Source organism: Rhineura floridana, chromosome 20, assembly GCF_030035675.1.
Source record: "Rhineura floridana isolate rRhiFlo1 chromosome 20, rRhiFlo1.hap2, whole genome shotgun sequence".
Classification (NCBI taxonomy): domain Eukaryota; kingdom Metazoa; phylum Chordata; class Lepidosauria; order Squamata; family Rhineuridae; genus Rhineura; species Rhineura floridana.
The window spans coordinates 16,881,872-16,903,460 of NC_084499.1; the positions used below are offsets into that span (position 1 = coordinate 16,881,872).

The 21,589-nt window shown below is 47.4% G+C and overlaps 1 protein-coding gene and 1 long non-coding RNA gene across 3 annotated transcripts in view; one reads left to right on the top strand and one right to left on the bottom strand.

The window, feature by feature from the left end:
* Nucleotides 1–17,220, bottom strand: LOC133373961 (uncharacterized). Of its 2 annotated transcripts, none has more exons than XR_009759784.1 (3): nt 16,950–17,220; nt 3,690–3,898; nt 1–1,384 (listed from the first exon to the last, which is right to left on the bottom strand). It is a non-coding gene; the product is annotated as an uncharacterized LOC133373961 (long non-coding RNA). The 2 variants fall into 2 exon arrangements; XR_009759785.1 differs by lacking the exon at nt 16,950–17,220 and adding an exon at nt 4,278–5,175.
* Nucleotides 5,574–21,589, top strand: part of SLC2A6 (solute carrier family 2 member 6) — a 22,779-nt gene continuing 6,763 nt past the window's right edge. The window contains exons 1-7 of the mRNA XM_061604454.1: nt 5,574–5,786; nt 9,163–9,423; nt 11,032–11,194; nt 13,140–13,346; nt 16,975–17,074; nt 19,646–19,857; nt 20,858–21,010. Coding sequence (XP_061460438.1) covers nt 5,611–5,786; nt 9,163–9,423; nt 11,032–11,194; nt 13,140–13,346; nt 16,975–17,074; nt 19,646–19,857; nt 20,858–21,010 — 1,272 coding nt within the window. The 5' untranslated portion in view covers nt 5,574–5,610. The remainder of the gene's footprint in view (nt 5,787–9,162; nt 9,424–11,031; nt 11,195–13,139; nt 13,347–16,974; nt 17,075–19,645; nt 19,858–20,857; nt 21,011–21,589) is intronic.

A 21,589-nucleotide genomic window follows, 5' to 3' on the forward strand; every position in this document is an offset into this window, starting at 1 on the left:
TAATATAGAAATTCTTAACCGGAGCATAAATCAGTCTTGTTCAAATAAAGGATTCTATCAATCAGCATTAGTAAATAGTCCCAGTGCGGAGATCCAAATAAAAATGATTTTCAAATAACATGAAGCCTTGGAACAATTACTTTCATTTTAAGACATGCCTTCCAGACTCCCCAGTAATTGTGTGGCCCCACCAAAGATTAATCGGAAAGTAGCCCCTTCTGAGAACATTCACACACCAGACAGTCGCTACTTAGCAAACAAAATGTAATTGGACTGCCTTCAAGTTGATCCCGACTTATGGCGACCCTACGAATAGGATTTTCATGGTAAGCGGTATTCAGAGGTGGTTTTACCATTGCCTTCTTCTGAGGCTGGGAGGCAGTGACTGGCCCATGGTCACCCAGTGAGCTTCATGGCTGTGTGGGGATTCGAACCCTGGTCTTCCAGGTCATAGTCCAACACTCTAACCACTATGCCACACTGGCTCTCTAGCAGACAAAACCACCTTCCAAATACTGTTCAGACCTTACGAGGAGGACAAACAAGCTGCCGTTGGTGGTCATCAATTTATCTGGTATCTTATCAGCAAGCAGAATGGCGTTCACAATATCAGACATGAAGGGAAGCGTCAAGTCTTGGAGAAGGAACATTTCCCGAGCCTGTTCTGTACCATTCAACAACATAGCAAGATTGATCTTGGCAGCCAACCATTTTCCATCCAAGGAGAGTTTTGTGGACACCATAATTCCATACGGAACAAGACTCTGACCCACATAAATCTCAGCCGTGGAGATATCGCAGGTCCTATTTTCTAGGATGTCCCTCCAAGAAAGACAGGTGCTCCTTTGCTCGAGATAGCGAACTCTCACGGCATGTACCTCTGTCAGGAATGAAAGAGTTGCTTTTGTGAGGCACAATAGAGTACCACTTGCATCACCCAGCCCAACAGCAACCAGGATCCGAAGCTTGCCGGGATGAGTCCCTCCTGGCTGGCCGTGCATGTATTGCTGAAGAGTCTGCCATGTGGTTTCTGGCTGGTTTGGGAAGAGACGGCAAAGGGTCCAAAGGCTGCTTTTTGTTGGACAAGCCTTGCTGGGACTCACAGCCCTGTAGTCACCCAAAGGTAAGCAGCTGTTTCTGTGATGAAGCAAGATCAGAGAGACGAAAAACACAAGGGCCAGAAAGGCAGCGAGGGAAACAGAAGGGATGAAATCTGAATCCAGCTGATCTGTAGAAGGGTCTTCTGAGGATGCAGAAGCAGCTGACATTTCCCTGGCCTCCACCTCCACATACTTCCAGGACTCAGAGCAAGGTTCTTCTGGGGAATTGTTACAGTCCAAGTGGCTCTCCTCATCTTTCCGCTCCTCTTGCATCTCTCGGTCTTCTAGTGTACAAAGAGGAAAGAAAGACAGATCATCAAAAGCAGGATCTTTAATTTAAAGCAAAAGATTTAAAGCCAGAGCCCTGAAATGAGAGCATGGCTGTACCACTTCAGACTGGAGACAAAGGATAGGTTCTGTTTTGAAACGCTCAACCCCAGTGATGTCCTGAGCCTGACTCTGGATGGAAGACTCACAAAGTTCCATTGCCACGCGCAAGGTTCTGGTTTTGGTGTACAGAGCCCTATATAGCTTAGGACCAGGATACCTGAAAGACCGTCTTACCCCTTATATACCCAGTCTATCACTGTGCTCAAGATTTTTCTGCCCACTTAAGATCTCCCCTGATCTGGCTGATACACTTCCCTCCCTCTCGTGCAAGGATGGTGCCATTTTTGGCTATGTAAGGGTCGGCACTCTCCTCTGGACTTCAGAAATGGTGGGGAATGGTGTGTTTTGTGTGAGCTCTTAAAAAATCCTGGCCTGGCAGTTTTTATAGGAGAACCTCAAAGGAAGGTGCAATTCAATCTGCAAAGCTATCAGTAAACCTCAGCTGCTCAAGCAGGGTGGGGCACAGTAGGTTAAATGGACGCATTAACTAGTAGCAGGCAACATGAAAAGCTCTCTACTAAGTTTCCATTTCTGCCAGTGTCTTAAACCACACATTTAAAGCATTTTATTTTCCCTTAAGAATCCTGGGAACTGTAGTTATTACCCCTCACAGAGCTGAAATTCCCAGCATCCTTAACAAATGACAGGTCCCAGGATTCTTTTTCTGGGGGAGGGGGAAGTCATGTGCTTTAAATGTATGGCAAGTACACAGCCTCAATTGAAAAAAAAGAAATGGACTGCCTTCAAGTCGATCCCGACTTATGGCAACCCTACGAATAGGGTTTTAATGGTAAGTGGTATTCAGAGGTGGTTTACCATTGCCTTCTTCTGAGGCTGAGAGGCAGTGACTGGCCCAAGGTCACCCAGTGAGCTTCATGTCTGTGTGGGGATTCGAACCCTGGTCTCCCAAGTCGTAGTCCAACAGCTTAACCACTAGATCACTTTAAAGCCAACATTAATTAAGACCTGGTCTGTAGTAACAAGAAATGGTGCATACTATACTGTATTTTAAAATTGCTATCACCTGCCCTGGGGCCTTATGGTGATGGGCAGGGAAACAAACTATGATTGTTGTTGTTGTTATTATTACAGCAACAATAACAATAATAGATTCCTAGGGTGTAGAGGAGACTGAACTAATTCAGGTTACAGATGGGGGGGAGGCATTTTTACTCTCTCATATTAAAAATAATAAAGAGGCAAGGCTTAAGCCCAGCCCACTCCCCGGTATGTTAGATTTCTGCTTGCAGGGAGAACAAACTCAATTTCATATAACATATGCAAGTTCATATAATAATGCTTGACATGTTTATAGAATTTTTCAAGCACTCAAAGCACTTTGCCCAGATCATCTAACTGCAATCCGTACCACGGCCCTGTAAGGGTAAGCCAGTTTTATTTACCACCACCCCAATGCCGCAGAGTCAGAGCATGGCTCGCCTAAGACTGCCTTGCCCTGTCTAATATTAGGAATGACCCTGAAAATGATCCTTCTCTCTCTCTCTCTCTCTCTCTCACTCTCTCTCACTCTCACTCTCACTCTCACTCTCACTCTCTCTCTCTCTCTCTCACACACACACACACACACACACACACACACACACAGAGAGAGAGAGAGAGAGAGAGAGAGAGAGAGCATCCTGGGCCTCAGAAGACAAATCTGGAATCTTGATAATAAGGTTGCTGACATAATAAGGTTGCCAGCACAGGTGTGTGGAGGGGAGTCTGACACTTTCATTTACAGAAATCATGCCGCCTAGCTTTTTATGACACGGATATAAGGGTTGTAAGCATTTTTACCCACCCAGCAAATGACTGGGAAGGGCTGTAGTTCACTGGTAGAGCATCTGCCTTGCATGTAGAAGGTTTCAGCTTCAATCCCTGGCATCTCCAGGTTGAGCTGAGAAAGACGCCTTCTCTGAAACCCTGGAGAGCTGCTGCCAGTCAGTGTAGACTGTACTGAGCTAGATGGACCAGTGATCTGACTCGGTATAAGGGAACTGCCTGCGCCCCTCTGCCTGCAGCTCAAACTGTGCCTGTTAAAGGCATAGCTACAGAGGCTTGTTCAAAACCTGGCAACCCCACCTGGGGGTGAGCAAAGCTGATGACAACCCCAAGAATGAGGTCTAATTTTATTCACTGAGTCTCTTTGGTGCATTCCCCCCCCCAACTCATCATTCTTTAGATATTTCACCCCACCTTTTCCTCAAGTGTTGCTTTACGCTAAATGTTCACAGACGTTCCATTCCTGGGACTTTCCAGATCTGCAAAAAAACTGAAAAGGGTGCATTCCTCTTAGGGATGGAAGGATCAGTCCATTTCGGTTCTCTTCATTTCTCAAGTTTCCACTCGTAAATCCAGTTCTTCTTGATTCTGCAGAAATCTGCCATTTTTTAAATAAAAGAATCCTGGCCAAAAAAAAAAAATTCAGCATTTCAGTGCGAGCTTCTCATACGAAATATTTTTGTATGCAATTTTGCCTAACGTACACATTTTTGCATGTCATTTTCACTCATGTACTCATTTAGATGTACATCCCCCCCCCAATATATGCATTTTTGTAAACTTTGGATGGGGAACTGCACCGCAAAATTCGGATAACCAAAGGATGGCTGTGTTTCGGTTCTCAGATTGTTTCAGAAAGGGCAAATTTGATGAAACGGAATTGAATTTCTTCCGTCTCTAATTCCTACTCCCAGTTTAAGAAAAAAATGAAGGGTACACGGGGGCACACACACTTTTACTACAGAATCAAAGAGAATAAGACTTGAAAAAACAAATACTTACACCCTACGTTCCGTGTACAGGTAGGTTTGCCCACCCAAAAGGTTGCCTTCCATTCCAGGCTGCACCCTGCTCTTGCAACCTGGCGACAGCAAACTTCCTTCTGCACCTCTCACCTGCATCCAGGTAGATGTTTCCACAGGTGTGCAACTAACAGAAGATCTCCTCCTTCCCCACAAGGCAGAGTCTTCTCTAGGTCCTAAAGCTAGCAGTACATTCTGGTTTTGGATTTAAATGTAAATGGATACATACAAACCAGGGCTTAATTCAATTTAAGAGGTAGTGAGGGAGGGGTCAGACTTGCATAATAACATCCGGGGGACACTGGAGGCTGCCATGTGAGCAGGGATGGAAAGACATGTCTGGTTCGGTTCTCTCAGTTTCTCATTTTTCCAATGTTAAATTCAGTTCTCTACATTTCTACAGCGATCTGTGGATTTTTTTTTAAATCCTCATGAAAATTCACCACTTTAGCCCTAATTTCTCCAAATAAACACATTTTTGTAGGCAGTTTTGATAAAGGCACACATTTTTGGAAACCATTTATCATTTCACTCGTGTATTCCTTTTTATGCACACTTTCCCCTAATATATGCAGTTTTGTAAATGTTGTTTAGTTGGCAAACTGCATCTCAAAATACTAATAAATGCAAATTTCGAAGGATGGTGCTGTTTCGGTTCTGATACTGTTTCGGAAATTGTGAGTCTGATCAATTCTGCTTGAAATGGGAACTGAATCAAAATTGTCGCCCATTCCTAATAGTGAGTCAGATCCATTGGTCCATCAAGGTCAATACTGACTACGCTGACTGGCAAGAACACTCAAGGATTTCAGGCAAGAATCATTTCCAGCTCTACCGGGAGTAAGCCAGGGATTGATTTGTAGAATGGGAGGCCGCTCAGCTACCTGAAAAGTGGGAATGAGAGAGTATGTCAACTTTGGTTTCTCTAATTTTCTCATGTTAATTAATTAATTTGTTTGTTTATTAAATTTATGTCCTGCCCTTCCTCCCAGAAGGAGCCCACAGGCGGCAAACAAAACCACTAAAAGCACTCTGAAACATCTTAAAAACAAAAGACTTTAAAGCATATTAAAACACATCTTTCAAAACATTAAAACAAAATGTAATTTTTCCAATTTTAAGTTCAGTTTTCCACATAAAAACGGTGCTCATTTTATTTCATTTCAGTTTTTTCTAAAAGCCACCTCATGAAAATTCTTCAGCATTTTAGCGTGAATTTCTCCTAATCTTTGTCTGCAGTTGCCCCCAATATGCATGCATTTGCAAAGCAATTTCCCCTAATATAATGCTTTTTTGTATATTTTCTCCAGTACATGCATTTATGTGCACCCTTAACCCTATACATTTTTTTGCACAAACATTATCTGGCCGAAGAACTGCACAGCAAAATTCAGAGAAGTGCAAATTGGAAGGGATGGCTGTATCATTTTGGAAAGCACGAATCTCGCCTTGAAATCCAAACTGAATCGAATTTCCCATCCATCCCAAGGTGAGTGCCATAAAACCCCTGCATCCTGTCCATGAGAATGTCACCTGAATTTTAATTCCCCTTTGGATGATTTTTGAACTCCTTTTCTCGTTCATTGATGGAGAATAAGTGGTGGTGATGGGGAAATGTGGGAGATGCAGCATCAAGGGGAACAGATCCCAGGATGAAATTCCTCCTGTTCAGTGGGACTGGTGGGGTGGAGGGCAGGGAGGTGGAGTCAGAGCCAACAACTGGCAGAGCCAACTTGTTCTATTTCTGTCCCCGTTCTTTGAGAGGAAGGATGGGATAGAAATTAAATAAACAATAACGTAATAACTGCATTGCAAAATTCAGAGAAGTGAATTTTGAAAGATGGCTGTGTTTTGCTTTGTGCATTGTGTTAGGAAGAGTGAAGCAGATAGATTCATCTTGACATGCAAACTGAAACCAATTTCTCCCCCAGCCCAAGCCATTAGTCATGCTGGCCGTGGCTGATGGGAACTGAAAGCTAGCAATATTCAGGGGGCAATGGGTTCTCCGTGGTGGTATTAAAGCCCCGCCTTTCAGTTGGGCCTCCCTGCCTACTAACAGTTAAAAGTTTAAGGTCGCAGGTAATTTTCAGAGGCAGCAGGGTAGCAAACTGGCCTAGTTAGCACTGCAGCAGGCTCACATTCATAAAGGGTGGGCAAGTCCTAACTAGCCGCACAATTCTGTCTAGGCTGGTTCCTTTGGAAGGCAAAGGCATGGTGTGCTTTTCCACTGAAAGCTGAGACTCTCATGATGTGCCTCCCTTAAGGGCACCCTCCCCCCTTTTAAAGAATACTGCCAGCAACAGCTGTACACCAGGCAACAATTCCACAGGTGGAGCTTTTCCATGGTGAGAAAAGGCACACTTAGCCTGTTGTTTTTCTTCAGTTCCAGACCTGCCCTGTTTAAAAGGTGGCATGAGAGCAGGGCCACTAAGAATAAGTTGGCGACTGTAACGCCTTGTCTCGCATGCACCCAGCCGTGTGGCTAGCTGTTTTCCTGTGGTGTGATCCCATGTGGCCGCAGCAATGATGGCTAATCTATTAGGGCAAATAGAGGGTCTGCCCCACCAAATTCAGCATGCCCCCAGCCAGCCCCCCATGTGCCTGCCGTCACACTTGCAACTGGTCCAGTGGGTGGCATTTCCTGCCAGCTTCTTCCTGTTTAGCATTACTGCCCTGGTAGGAGGGAGGATGGTATGGGCAAAACTAGAACTAGTTGGCTCCGCCTGTGATTGGCTCTGCCTCTGCCTGTGATTGGCTCCCAGCTACTGTTGGGCTCCCTGCCTTCCGCCCCACCAGCCACCACTTGGCTGCAATGTGTGTATCAGGGGATGAGTTGTTGGACTCTGACGCCCATCAGCACCAGCCAGCATGGCCAATGATCAGGGATTATGGGAGTTGGAGTCCAGCAACATCTGGAGGGCCAAAGTTTCCCTATTCCTGGGGTATACAGGTGCTGCAGCCAAATGGAAATACCAATCATGTGGGCAGCTGTTATTGTCTCTGCAGGATAATGGTTGGGGGAGCCTGCCAACCAACATAAGGGTTCCAACTGGCAGGAAGGGCAGGATATAAATTTAATAAATTACAACAACATCATCATAAGATCCTGCTGCGATCAGGCCAGTGGCCCATCTAGTCCAGCATCCTGTTCTCACAGTGGCCAACCAGATGCCTTAACGGGAAGCCCCCAAGCAGGACCCAAGTGCAACAGCAACTCTCCCCTCCTGCAGTTTCTGGCAACTGGTGTTCAGAAGCACAGCATAGCCATCGTGGCTAGTAGCCATGATAGCCTTACCCAACATGTATTTATCTAATTCTCTTGTTAAAGCCCTTCAAGTTGGTGGCCATCACGGCCTCCTGTGTGAGTGAGTTCCACAGGTTAACTTTGCGCTGCGTGAAGAAGCACTTTCTTTTGTCTGTCCTGAATCTTCCAACATTCAGCTTCAGTGAATGTCTGCAAGTTCTAGTGTCATGAGAGAAGGAGCAAAACTTCTCTCTGTCCACTTTCTCCATGCCACACATAATTTTATACACCTCTATCACGTCGCCTCTGACTCGCCTTTTCCCTAAATGAAAAAGCCCCAAATGCTGCAACCTTTCCTCATACGGGGGGTCAACCCACCCCCTTGACCATTTTGGTTGTCTTTTTTTGGAGCCTTTTCCAGTTCTACAACATCCTTTTTGAGGCGACCAGAACTGTCCGCGGTATTCCAAATGTGGCCGCAGCATAGATTTGTGTAATGGCATTATGATATCGGCAGTTTTATTTTCATTTCCATTTCCTGATGATCCCTAGCATGGAGTTTGCCTTTTTCACAACTGCCGCGCTGAATTTCGGCCTGCGATGCTGCCATTCAAAGACATTAGATCTCTGCCACAGAAAACGCTGGCTGGCAACTCTGCTGAGAAGGGGTGGGGTGGGAGACAGAGAGTGGTAATGGAGGAGATATTTGGTTTAGCTGATGTTTTAACATAGGCCCACCTAATTCAGACTCCAAATAGATACCCCTGCTGTAAAACGAAGAGAGGAAACCATCTCTCGGTGAATGGCATAAAGGGCAATACAGGAGATTAGGCAATCATGTTTTTAACCCGTTGTAAAATGCTTTCTAGATGTATTCCAAGGTAGACTCTCTCTAAAAGTGGAGGTTCTCCTGGGTGTCAAGGGCCAGCTAAAGATCACCCCCACAGTGATTACAGGGGTTACGTGCCCCCACAGTGAGTGGCTCAGGGGTTACGTGCCCCCACAGTGAGTGGCTCAGGGGTTATGTGCTGTGCCACCTGTGCAGCCGTGGGCGAGCTGCATATTCCCAAGGAGCACAGTTGCCCCTCAGGTGGCAGTTGCAGACGAGGAAGGGGCTGGCTTGTGCAGCTGTGGCAAGCTGAGCAAGCCCTGGCCAGCTGGAGAGGACTAGAGTTCAGAGGGAGGCAATGATAAGCCCCCTCTAAATACCATTTACCATGAAAACCCTATTCATAGGGTAGCCATAAGTCGGGATCGACTTGAAGGCAGCCCGTTTCCATTTTCATATTTATTTTGGTTTTTAACAATGTCGTAAGTTGCTCAGAGACCTTTGGGTAACAAACGACTAACAAATCTTAATAGTAATAATAATAATTTTTTAAAAATTGCTTTGGAGATTCTACTCTACCATTTTTGTCCTGGCTCAAGCGTCATTTGTCCTCTGTTATCTCATTTCTACACCCAATTTCCTCCCACCTCCTCCCGGCTTCCTCTTTTGGGTCTGTTGTTTAGCCAGAAGAACAGAGATTTTTTTCCCCCAGTATTGCACACTTTGATCTTTCTTTTCTCTTTTGCTTTCTCTCGCCTCTCCTTCTTCCCTGCCCATTTCGGGAAATCCCAGCCAAAGACGGCTTTCTGGAAGATTATTTGCTGAAGGCAAACAGCTTCCCTGGGCACAGCAGAGAGAGAGACACTGGCCACACAATTCTGCTCAGAGGAGTGCCCTGCAGTACCTCTCCATATCTCTCCCTGGGGAAAAAGATACAGCTGGAGCCACCCTGGATCCCAACATCAAAGAGCCGCTCCTCTGCAGGGAGCCGGGCGAAGATTATCAAGCTTTGGGGGAGAAGGATGCCCGGCAAGTGGAGAAAGAATATTACCGGTAATATCTCCAGCTCTCTTGGACAGCTCTGCTCTTCCCTTTCTTCCTCCTACACCTGGAGCTCTGCCTGTCTTCCTTTTAACCCTTCCCCCCCCCCAAAAAAAATGCCTTTCCAGGAATACCTTTGGCTTAAGCTGCTAGTCCTCACCCTCAACTGAATTGGTGCTTGCATCCCTCTAGCAGCATTGGCACACATTCGCCTCTCATTGCCGCTAGGGATGGAAGGATCTGTCCATTTTGGTGTCTCATTTTTTCCTGTCTTGAACTCAGCTCTCTGCATTTCTGCAGCCGTTGGTGATTTTTTAAATTATTTTTTAAATCCTCGTGAAGGTTCTTCAGTGCTTTAGCGTGCATTTCTCCTGGTCTACGTGTTTTTATGTCGTTTCGTCAAAGGTAGCCATTTTTGCAAAGCAATGTCTCATAACGTGAGGCATTTTTTTGTAAGTTACTCTCACGACTGTGTTCCTTTTTGCGCACATTTCCTCCCAATGTATGCATTTTTGTAAGCACTGGTTGGCTGGAGAACTGCACTGCAACATTCCAAGAAGTTTGAATTTCAAAGGATGTCTGTGTTTTGATAAATTTGTCTGAATCGAATTTCTCCCCCCATTCCTAATTCCTAACCAGGCCCTCCATTTTCTCTCCTTTCCATGTTGTCTCCCTGGCTGTTGTGATTTCAGCTGTAAGTTCCTTGGGGCAGGGACCTGTCAGTTTTGCTTAAGGTTACTCTGCTAATGCCACGTACTTTGACAGTGTATCATTTGTGTTCTTGTCAACCAGGCATGGGGGAAACCTTTTTTAGCCCGAGGGCCGCATTTCCTTCTGGACAACCTTCTGGGGGGCCACATGCCAATGGTGGGCAGAGCCAGAAGCAAAAGTGGGCGGAGTAACACATGTACATTTTCCTTCTCTACAGTAAGCTACTTTCTATGCATGCTCACACATGCCTCTCCATTCAGACAAGCGAGAGTTCCAGGGCTCGTTCCAGCCAGGCAAACACCCTCAAGGAGGGTATGGAGTTGGGACGTGGCCTTGAGATGAGTCCCGAGGGCCAGATGGAGATACCTGGAGGGCTGCATTTGGCCCCCAGAGTTCCCCACCCCCTGTTCTGAACAATACCGGTCCCAGGGAAAGGAAGGGATGTCTGGAGTGCAGGTGATGGGTGTCAAGTTCAGGAGGATGAAAAAGAGGAAAATGATACTCAAGGCTGGCACCAACACCTGACATCCCCGGGCAGTTACCAGGGGCTAGCAACCTTGCAGGGGCCCACTGCCAATGTCCCCCACCTTTGGCCTGACCCCGGGGCGGCTCCTCATATGTTCTTCTACTTTATTAACTAAGGTACAGGAACCCTGTTGCTGTTGGCTACAGACACACCATTCATTTAAAGCAAATTTAAAAAACACTCCCCCCCCACCCCAAGAATCCTGGGGACAGTTGATTACCCCTCACAGAGCTGCAATTCCCAGGACCTGTAACAAACTACAGTTCCCAGGATTCTTGGAGGGTGGAATGTGGTTTAAATGTATGGTGCATAAGCAGCCTTCAGCACCCATGGAGTGACCTCATTCTTCTTCCATAACTGAACCCTCCTCTCTCTTTTTTCAGGACTCTTAAAAACCAGCGGCTCTTCCTGGCCACGTTTGCTGCCGTGTTGGGGAACTTTAATTTCGGGTTTGCTTTAGTCTACACCTCCCCGGTCATCCCTGCTTTGGAAAAAACTCCAGTCCCCAATTTGAAACTAACAGAGGCAACAGCATCCTGGTTTGGGGTAAGGAAGGCTGGCTGGCGGGCTGAGAGAGAGAGGGAAAATAGACCTGGAAGGTACATGTCACTGGTTGACTTGTGGTGAATTCCCAAGGGTGTTCAAGGAGGGATGTCAGATCTCCAGATCAAAGAATAATAGAACGGTGGAGTTGGAAGGGGCCTATAAGGCCATTGAGTCCAACCCCCTGCTCAATGCAGGAACCCAAATTAAAGCATCCCCGACAGGTGCCTGTCCAGCTGCTTCTTGAATGCTTCCAGTGCTGCAGAGCCCACCACCTCCCGAGGTCGTTGGTTCCATTGTCGTACCGCTCTAACAGTTACGACATTTTTCCTGCTGCTCATCCGAAATCTGGCTTCTTGTAACTTGAGCCCTTTATTCCATGTCCTGCACTCTGAGATGATCAAGAAGCGATCCCAGCCCTCCTCTGTGTGGCAACCTCTCATGTCCTCGAACAGGGCTATCGTATCTCCCCTCAGCCTTCTCTACTCAAGGCAAAACATGCCCAGTCTCTCAGGCAGCGATTCCCAAACTTCTCTCGTACTATGAGGCTGCGTATGACCAGGTGGCTGGATTAGCGTACGGTGGGGGAACATTTTTTCAGTGTGAGGGCCACCTTCCCTTCTGCACAATCTTCCGAGGGCCACATGCAAGTGGTGGGCGGGGCCAGAGGCAAAAATGGCTGGAGCAGCTAGTGACAATTGTACCCTTATGCAGCAAGCTAATTACAACACACACACCCGTCTGTCCCCCATCTGGGCAAGCAAGAGGAACGATCAGACTTCAAGGACTCATTCCAGCCAGGAGGAGGCAAAGCCAGACTGGGTGAGGGATGTGGCCTTCATTGTCGGAGGCAGTATGCTTCTGAACACCAATTGCTGGAAAGCACAGGCGAGGAGAGTTCCTGTTGCATTTGGATCCTGCTTGCAGACTTCCCATTGCCGCATCTGGTTGGCTACTGTAAGAACAGGATGCCAGACTAGATGGGCCTTGAGCCTGATCTAAGAAGGTTCTTCTTATGTTCTTATTATAAGAGAGTCCCAAGAGCCAGGTAAAGGGGTCTGGAGGGCCACATCTGCCCCCGGGCCTTTCCATCCCTGGATTTAGAAGGTGGTCCTCAAGGCCCCGCCCAATTCTACGATTCTGTGAAATTCACCAGTACATGTTGTGCCAATGATTAGGCCAGCAAGCTTTAATCGCAGAGTCCAATCAGCGGGTGCATCAGATTAGTCAACGGATGCTCATTTTAACTGGCAGAACTGAGAGATAAAGATGCCCAACTTTATTGCTCGAGGTTATAATGGCTCACAGTGTGTTCCTCTAATGAAGAAATGAAGCATTAAAAGTGTTCTTTCTATCCAACAGAGATCGGTAGCTTTCACTGATTAAACCTTAATTTCACACATTTCCTTTGCTTTCTTAACATCACCCACGCTGGGGCGTTAACAATATGCAAATGTATTTAAATGTACTTGATTGATGGGTTTAGGAGGCACAAGAGATTTGCTTATTTTCCATAGTTTATTCTGTCTCTCTGTCTCTGACTCTCTCTGTTTTGGCATAGATTCTGCTCATGAGAAATTAATCAGGCGCCTTTATTGACTCCAAGCACGATAGTAACTTTAATGAACAACCTGTGCAGTCAACTAGATTTGCTTACAATGCCTCCTCTTCCTCCTCCTTTCCTGAGTGAGAAACTCTTTCTTGAACACACTTTCTAAATTTTAAACATATTTCTATACAGGGTGCCATAATTACCCTGGCTTTCAAGCGTATCTTCGCAATCATAAGGACTAGAAACTTGATTTTTTGCCCCAAACCAAAACACCCTAAATTTCTCAGGATGCTGAATTTGAGGTCTAATCCTTGGGCCCCTATTGGTCACAGGCTGCCACGATGATCCAGATTTGCTTTGCTACAAATTGCTCCAATTTATTTGTGTGCCCTGCAGTCCGTGTTCACCCTCGGAGTTGCTGCAGGCGGTTTGGGCACCATGTACTTCAACGACTACCTGGGCCGCAAGCTGAGCATCATGATCTCCGCTGTCCCATCTGTAATTGGGTATCTCTTCATGGCCAGCGCTCAAGAGATCTGGATGCTGCTGGTGGGCAGGCTCTTAACAGGATTTGCAGGGGGCGTGACTTCCGCTTCCATCCCGGTAAGTTGGCTTCAGAGCAACAACATACTTGTCATCGAGTGCTTCTGCAACAGCCCTTTTATTTACCATTTCCTTCCTGATTTCCCCCCCCCCCGGATAATTCAGAAGGTGGGCACTTCCATGTTTGTTCGGAGACTCCAATTCCCCTTCCAGAGCTACAATTCCTAGAGTGGTTTAAATGTCAACCTCTCATCCCAGGGAATCTCTGGGAATTGTAGCTCTGGGAGGGGAACAGGGGTTTCCATCCCGACAACTTTCAGCACCCTTTAACAAAACTACAGGGCGGTATGCAAGACTGGTCCTACTCAGAGCAGGCCCATTGAAGTGAACGGACATGGCTCAGTTTGGTTCATTAATTTCCATGGGTCTGCTCTGAGTAGGACTTCGTTGAATACAACCCACAGTTCTTCGGATTCTTTGAGGGAAGCCATGATTGTTAAAGTGGTATAAGAATGGTTTAAATGTGTGGTGCGGATGTGGCCTTGCACAACAAAATTCTCTTTCATAAAGAAAAGAAACGTCTTCGCAGTTAATCCAGGCTATTTCTGCGCCTTATGGGCCTTAGAAGCTATGAACGATAATAACTATGGATTTGTTCACCTTTTGATTTACACCACCTTGGGGGTTAGAGGGCAGTTTATTGGGGAGGGGTTTTTTGAAGGGGTGTTTGCATTTTCTTTCTCGCATGTTGCACGATTTACTGGCAAAAGAGCCGGATTTATTTGATTTGTTCGGTATGAAGAACGTTTCTGATGAAAGCACAGATCTTGTTGTGTCAAGTAATTGTTATTCCCTCCTTTACAGTGCATTTCCTTATCGCAAAAAGTCCGATTTGGGGATGGGGGGAGAGGCAGGTTGTGACACAAGAGAGCCAGATCAACTTTAATTGTACAACCTGAGTTTGCCAGGATGTGACTGAATCGCACCTGAAAACAAATAAATACAAACCAGCAGCGATAGAAGCTGTGGGTATAGCAAGTGCGTGATCCCACTTCTGGGGCAAGAGAGCAAGTGTGCTGGCCTGGTATATCCTCTTCTTCAGGGTTCATTGAGCTTCTTGCTAAAGGTTCATCACCTTTGAGCAGAGGTGGGGAACCTTCCTCAGCCCAAGGGCCACATTCCCTTCTGGGGGCCACATCCCAGTGGTGGCCAGAGCCAGAATCAAAAGGGCTGTAGAGTATAGTAGAGCATCTGCCTTGCATGCAGAAGGTCCCAATTTCAATCCCTGGCATCTCCAGGTAGGACTGGGAGAGGCTCCCTGTTTGAAGCCCTGGAGAGCTGCTGCCAGTCAGTGTAGACAGTGCTGAGCTAGATGGACCAATGGTCTGACTCAGTCTAAGGCAGCTTCCCTATGTTCCTATGTAAAAATGGGCAGAGCGATACATTTGAATGTTTGCCTTTGTACATTAGGCTAGTTTCTACACACAGGCTTCTCTATCGTACATCCAGATGAGGCATTATCCGAGTTCAAGGACACAGTCTAGCCTGGCAAAAATACTTGGGGTGCGACACAGGGCCAGTGAGGGGCGTGGCCTGGAGAGAGTTCCAAGGGCCAGACAGAGAGAACAGGAGGGCCACATTCAGGCTCCAGGTTCCCCCACCCCTGCCACAGAGCCACAAATCTGTGACCACAGGAAACTTCTCTTCGTTGCTGGGTCACCTATTCACAACTGGTCCCTGTTTTGCAGAGCAGTGCCGCTAACAGCACGGCCCTGGAGTCCTGGCAACTGTTCTGGATACCACCATCCATACTGGGATTTGGATGGATTCTTGTTATCCTCTTTGCCTCCAGCGCCGCTTTCGGGCATGGGTGCAAGGCCTGGATGGGAAAACGGTCTTTGTCTTTGCCACACGCTTCCTTCCTCTTCCATTTACCGGATGGCCCAGTATGTAATTCGGTTAAGCAATATTTAAAACAGGAAAAGTGGAGGCAGTGATAAAGCTGCGTGGTTTTTTTCAAAGCTTTTTTTTTTTTAGAATATATTTTATTGAATTTTTCTAACTTCCAAACAGATATCAACATTAGCTTATGAATAGAGAACACACCTCCTGGTTACATACTCAAGCATGTGATGACAGCAGCCGTCCTAGAAGAAATACCCTCACCATAGACCTGTGTGGGAGAGTGGAGGACCTATCGTCGAGGAATTATTGTGGCCATAGCTCATAAGCTTTGTTTTCCTGTTGAAATCAGCCCTTTATTCAAACGCATGAGAACTGGAATCTTACTTTATTTCGGGGGAAAGGGCCGTAGTAGCTCGGTGGTAGAGCACCAGCTTTGCATGCAGAAAGTCCCAGCTTTGATCCTGGGCACCTCCAGGCAGGGATGGGATTGCCCCCTACCTGAGACCCAGAGAGCTGCTGCCAGTCAGTGTAGACAATACTGAGCTAGATGGACCAATGACTCAGTATACGACACCTAAAATTCATCTCTGGCTTGCTAATAAAAATCAGTAGCTCAGTTATCTGTAGTGATGTTCCCCAAGGAAGCTATGTGTTTGCTCAAGGCTGGAGACAGAGCTAGAAAACTGCTGGGCAGAATATTTTCAAAAATGGAGGATCAGCTCTTGTGCGTTTCTCGAATCCAGAATCTCTGGGTGTAAGTTCAGCGTTGGTCAGCGTCTAGGAGAGCCGAATCTAGCTATCTTTGCTTTCAATACAAGGGAGTTTCCTATGTTTAAGGCGGAGGTGGGGGACCTTTCTCAGCCCGCGGGCCACATTCCCTCCTTGAGCAACCTTCCGAGGGCCACATGCCAGTGGTGGGCGTGGCCACAGGCGAAAGTAGGTGGAGCCACAAATGTAAGTTGTACCTTTGGACAGTAGGCTAGTTTCTGAGATCTTCCATTCAGACAAGCAAGAGGTTCACATTCCAACCAGACGAAAACACTCCGGTTGTGAAGCTGGCCCGTGACGGGTGTGGCCTAGGGAGAGGGCCTGATAGAGAGGTTTGGAGGGCCGCATTCGGCCCTGGGTCTAAAGTTTCCCACTCCTGGTTTAAGGGGAAGGGCCGCAGGTTGGAGCACATGCGTTGTATGCAAAAGATGCCATGTTCAAGCCAAAGCATCTCCCGGTCAGGTTAGCAACTATTCCTGTGCCAGCAACCCTGGAGAGCCCCAGTGGATCAATGTGCCAAATATTGAGCTAGACGGGCCAATGAACTGAATGACTGAAGCCACATCCTGTTTGACTCTCAGCTTTGCCTACCTCGTAGGATTGTTGTGAGGATAAAAGAAAGGCCTGCCCTACTCACAGTAGACCCACTGTAAGGAATGGACATGACTAAAGACTTAAGACGAGCCCTGCTGGATCAGGCCAGTGGCCCATCTAGGCTAGCATCCTGTCCTCACAGTGGCCAACCAGGTGCCTCCAAGCCAAGACCTGAGAGCAACAGCAACTCTCCCCACTTCAGATCCCCAGCAACCAGTATTCAGGCTGCCTCCTACAGTCGAGGGGGAACAAAACCATTGTGGCTACATCCCTTAACTTGGGTCCTTTCTTTTTAGTGGGCCCACTCAGTAAAACTCAGTTGGATACAACCCCGTTTTACCGACAAAACTCTGGCGACCTGGCCAAATTGCTCCCTCCTCTGGGAGTGCCACTTACCTTCCTGTTCTGTTTGTTCTTCCAGGTCTACATTTCCGAGATTTCTCACCCTGGGGTCCGAGGTGCTTTGGGTTCCTGCCCTCAGATCATGGCTGTCTTGGGCGCCCTTTTTCTCTATGCTTTAGGCAAGTACCGAATGCGAGTCTTACAGGGATTGGTCAACTGCAAACTACTGGCTGAAACGGAAGCCAGTTGGTGGCCCTTAGATCGGCTGGTTTTTAAGACTGGACAGCTGAGCTTCAGAGATTGTTGAAATGTTTTCTTTGTTTGGAAAGGATTCAGGTATCCTTATTTCGCGCCCACTCCCTCTTGGCACTTGGTCAAACATCCTCCTCTGTGCCAATCCAGTGGCTTCGTCTGCTGGTTGGACAAGTAAGACCGGCTCGGGACCTCCCCAAATTGCAGGATTTATTTTTCCCCGGTAACTCCTTCTTCCTGATCTGCTTGGTGAAACACTGGAAATTTCACAAGCAGTTGAAAAAAAAATTATCTGATCTTTTAAAGTCATCTGTGTTAACTCCTTGTTAGACCTTTTGGCAGATACACCCAATGGCAATCAGAAGATTTTGGTGGTGGGGGGGGGAAGGTCATAGCTCAGTGATAGCAAATCTGCCAGGTTCAGTCTCCAGCATCAGAATCATGAGGACTGAAGTCTTACTTTATTTTAGATGATGGACAATCATTCATTGACAGAGCATCTGCTTTGCATTCAGAAGGTCCCAGGTTCGGTCCCCAGCATCTCCAGGTAAGGTTGGGAATGTCCCCTGCCTTGAAACTCTTGGAGAGCTGCTGCCAGTCAGGGTAGGCAATACTGAGCTATATGGACCAGTGGTTTGAATCTCTAAAACCGCTTCCTGTTTGAGCCAGATGACTAAAGGTTTGACTCTGTATAAGGCAGCTTCCTATGTTTTCTCGTCATTGTGGTTCAAACTATGATCTTTAATCATCATAATCATCAAGAAGTCTGTGCCAAAATGTACAATTTGGGTTCAAGATAATGAGAAACGTGTATTTGCCACCAAAAATGCTATCCATACCGTTAGCTCATGCTCAGTGAGACTGGTAGGGCGGAAGGCAGGGAGGCCAACAGTAGGTGGCGCCACAACCAATGAGAGGCAGAGCCAACTCATTCTAATTTTGCCCCCATCCTCCTCCCTGCTGAGATCTACAAGGGGCAACACTGAGGATGCTAACAGGCAGTGCCACCCCCTGGACTGGCAGGCAGGTGGGCGTTGGCTGAGGGCAAGCCTAGGTTGGTGGGGCAGCACCACTGGACCTCCCCGCTGGACCAGCATCCTCTGACTGCTCCCTGCTTCAGAGGCTACTTTTGCATGGCCAGGCAATCTTCCTGTAAATTGCAGGCTGGCCCTGAAGAGGGGGACAGCCAGGTAATGCAAGAGCCAGCTAGCAGCTGCGTAAGTCAAACACACCAGGCGAGAACAAGACAGGAGCCTTGGGAATGCCCGGGGAGAGACAATGCAGTTGCTCAAGGCGCCCCACCGATTTAACTGAAAACACATTGCAGGTCTTTCCAAAGATTCTGGCTGGCAAAGTGCTAGAGGAGAGGTTCTTAACGTGTGGTCCGTGGACCCCTAGGAGATCCGTGGATGGGCTTAACGGGGGGGTCTGTAAACCAGGTGCAAAAACAAAAACAACTAACCAATTTCCATTGTAATAAAATTAATTATATTTATTTATCCATGGGGGTTCATAGCTTTCATCAGATTCTCAAAGGGGTCCTGGCCCAATTAAAGTTAGGAACCACTGGACTAGGGGGATGGGATCCAGCACTGATTGATTATTTCTTTGTTTATTACATTTAGTTCCCACCTGTCCTCCTCCAAGGAGCTCAAGGAGCTCTACAAACATGGTTCTGCCCCTCCCAGTTTTATCCTCACAACAACCCTGTGAGGTAGGCTAGGCTGAGAGTAGGGATGGAAAGATCTGTCACTTTCAGTTCTCTCGGTTTCTCGTTTTTCCAATCTTAAACTCAGCTCTCCACTTCCTGCAGCAATCTGCGATTTTGTTTGTAATCCTCATGAAAATTCTCCAACATTTTTAGTGCGAATTTCTCCTAGTCAGCTTGATTTTGTATGCAGCTTTGATTAATGTGCACATTTGTGCGATTTCTCTGACTAGAATGCATTTTTGATGTTATTTTTCGCAAAGATATTCATGTTTATGCACACTTTCCCCTAACATACGCATTTTTGTAAATATTGTTTGGTTGGCGAACTGCTTCCCAATATCTGAACAAGTGTACATTTTGAAGGATGGCCGTGTTTCACTTCTCATCTTGGTTTGGAAAGTGCGAATTTGATAGATGCGGCTCGGAACGTGAGCTGAATCGAATTTCTTGCCCTTCCCTAGCTGAGAAAGAGACAGTGACTGGCCCCAAGATCACCCAGTGAGCTTTCATGGATGAGTGCAGATATGAACCCTGACCTCCCAGGTCCTAGTCCAACACCCTAACCATGTCACCGCATGATGCAGCAGGTTGAAAACTACACTTCTATTGGTGCTGCCAAGCCTCAAAAGCAGGGGTAGCCAACATGGTGCCCTCCAGATGTGATTGAACTACAACGCCCGTCATCCCTGAACATCGGAAACAGAGGAGAATGGTTCTTTATTGCTCTTGCTGCTTCCTGCAAGCAATCTTTAAACTCACCTCCTCATGCGACCTTTTCCTGTTGCAGGCCTCATTGTCCCCTGGCGCTGGTTGGCGGTGGCCGGGCAGGTGCCTGTCCTTCTCATGATCGTCCTGCTGTGCTTCATGCCTGACTCACCTCGTTTTCTGATCTCCAAGGGGAAGGAGGACGAGGCCCTGCAGGCGCTGAGGTGGCTGAGAGGAACAGATGTGGATTACTGGTGGGAATATGAGCAGATCAAGGACAGCGTGAAGGAGCAGGTGTGCTGTGTACAGATCACTTTGAGAGAGAGAGGGAGACGCATACACACACACACACATATATTCTCATGAAAGTTTATCAGCGTTTTTGTGTGAATTTCTCCTGCTTTGTTGTTGTTTTATGCCTTCAAGTCGACTATGACTTACGGCAACCCTATGAATCAGCGACCTCCAATAGCATCTGTTATAAACCACCCTGTTCATATCTTGTAAGTTCAGGTCTGTGGCACTAGGGTGGCAAAGCTGGTAGATATCCTTAAATGCAGTAGTTTTTCACAGAAGCTACTCCTATACTCCCGGCACCAAAGGGCGGCCAGGTTAGGCTCTGGCTGAGGGCCCCTGTAGCTGAGAGGGTCCCCTGAAGGGTCCCCCCTTAGGGTGGGAGGCTGGTGCTCCCGTTCCATTATCTGTGGCAGCATCAGGTTCTGCAACCCAATGCTGCAGCGGACAGCAGAGAGGGAGCTCCCAGGCGCCCCCCCATACAGGCAGTATGGGCTTCAATAAGCCTGCACGCATGCTCCACCTACCTCTCCCATCAGGATGAACATCATGGGTGCTGTGCATGCATGCCTACCATCACCTAAGGTGGCAGCAGGAGGTCCCTTAAGGGGCTGATGCCCCCACCACCCATAGTTCATAGTTCATAGTTCATATGACATGGGTGGGGCATGCAGGTAGGTTTATTAATCCCACGCCGCCTATATCGGGAGGGAATGTTGGGCTACGGCACCACAGGCCCAGGGCAGGCTGGTGCCCAAGGGCCCAGTCATGCCTGGCGCCAGCCCTGCTCCTATGTTCACCTGTAAGACATCAGATCCTCGAATGCTGTGCGAATCTGTTTTCTCCTTGTCGCAGAGCCCTCGACTGCCGAAAGGGACGGCTCAGCGAAAGTGGAGGCGCTGTCCCCTATCTTGGAGGCTGTCCCACAAAATGAGGACCTTGCTCAAGGAGGTGGGTGACACGTATCCGTCTGACCAGTTTTATCTCCATCTTTCCTTAGAGCAAACCGATTTCGTGGGCAGAGATCAGGCAGCCTTACATCTGCAAACCGCTGGCGATCACCTTGCTGATGAGGTTCCTGCAGCAGCTCTCCGGGGTCACCCCCATCCTTGTATATTTGCAGCTGATATTTGAGAGCACGGCCGTCATATTGGTAAGCTGACCCTTTGACATCACTTTTACTAGTCGTGGCTTCTCCCAAAGATTCCTGGCAACAAGGGTTTGTTAAGGGGCCTCCTAATGACTCTCAACACCCTTAACAAACAACAGTTCCCAGGATTCTTTGGTGGTAGCAGTGAGACCACTTTGGAAAATGGAAATGGACTGCCTTCAAGTCGATTCTGACTTATGGGTCACCCTATGAATAGGGTTTTCATGGTAAGCAGTATTCAGAGGTGGTTTAGCATTGCCTTCCTCTGAGGCTGAGAGGCAGTGCCTGGCCCAGGGTCACCCAGTCAGCTTCATGGCTGTGTGGGGATTCGAACCCTGGTCTCCCAGGTCGTAGTCCAGCACTCTAACCGCTACGCCACACTGGCTCTCATTAGACCACTTTAACAGGACTTTAAATGTATGGTACATCTGCAACCTTCGTCTTTAAGGTACCTGAAGTCTCTTATGTTTGTTTTTACTTACAATTTGTCTGAATGTATGTGCTGATCAAAAGCAATCAACCAGGGGGTAGTCACTACAACTCCCATCATCCGTAACCATTAGACGTGCCGGCTGGGGCTGA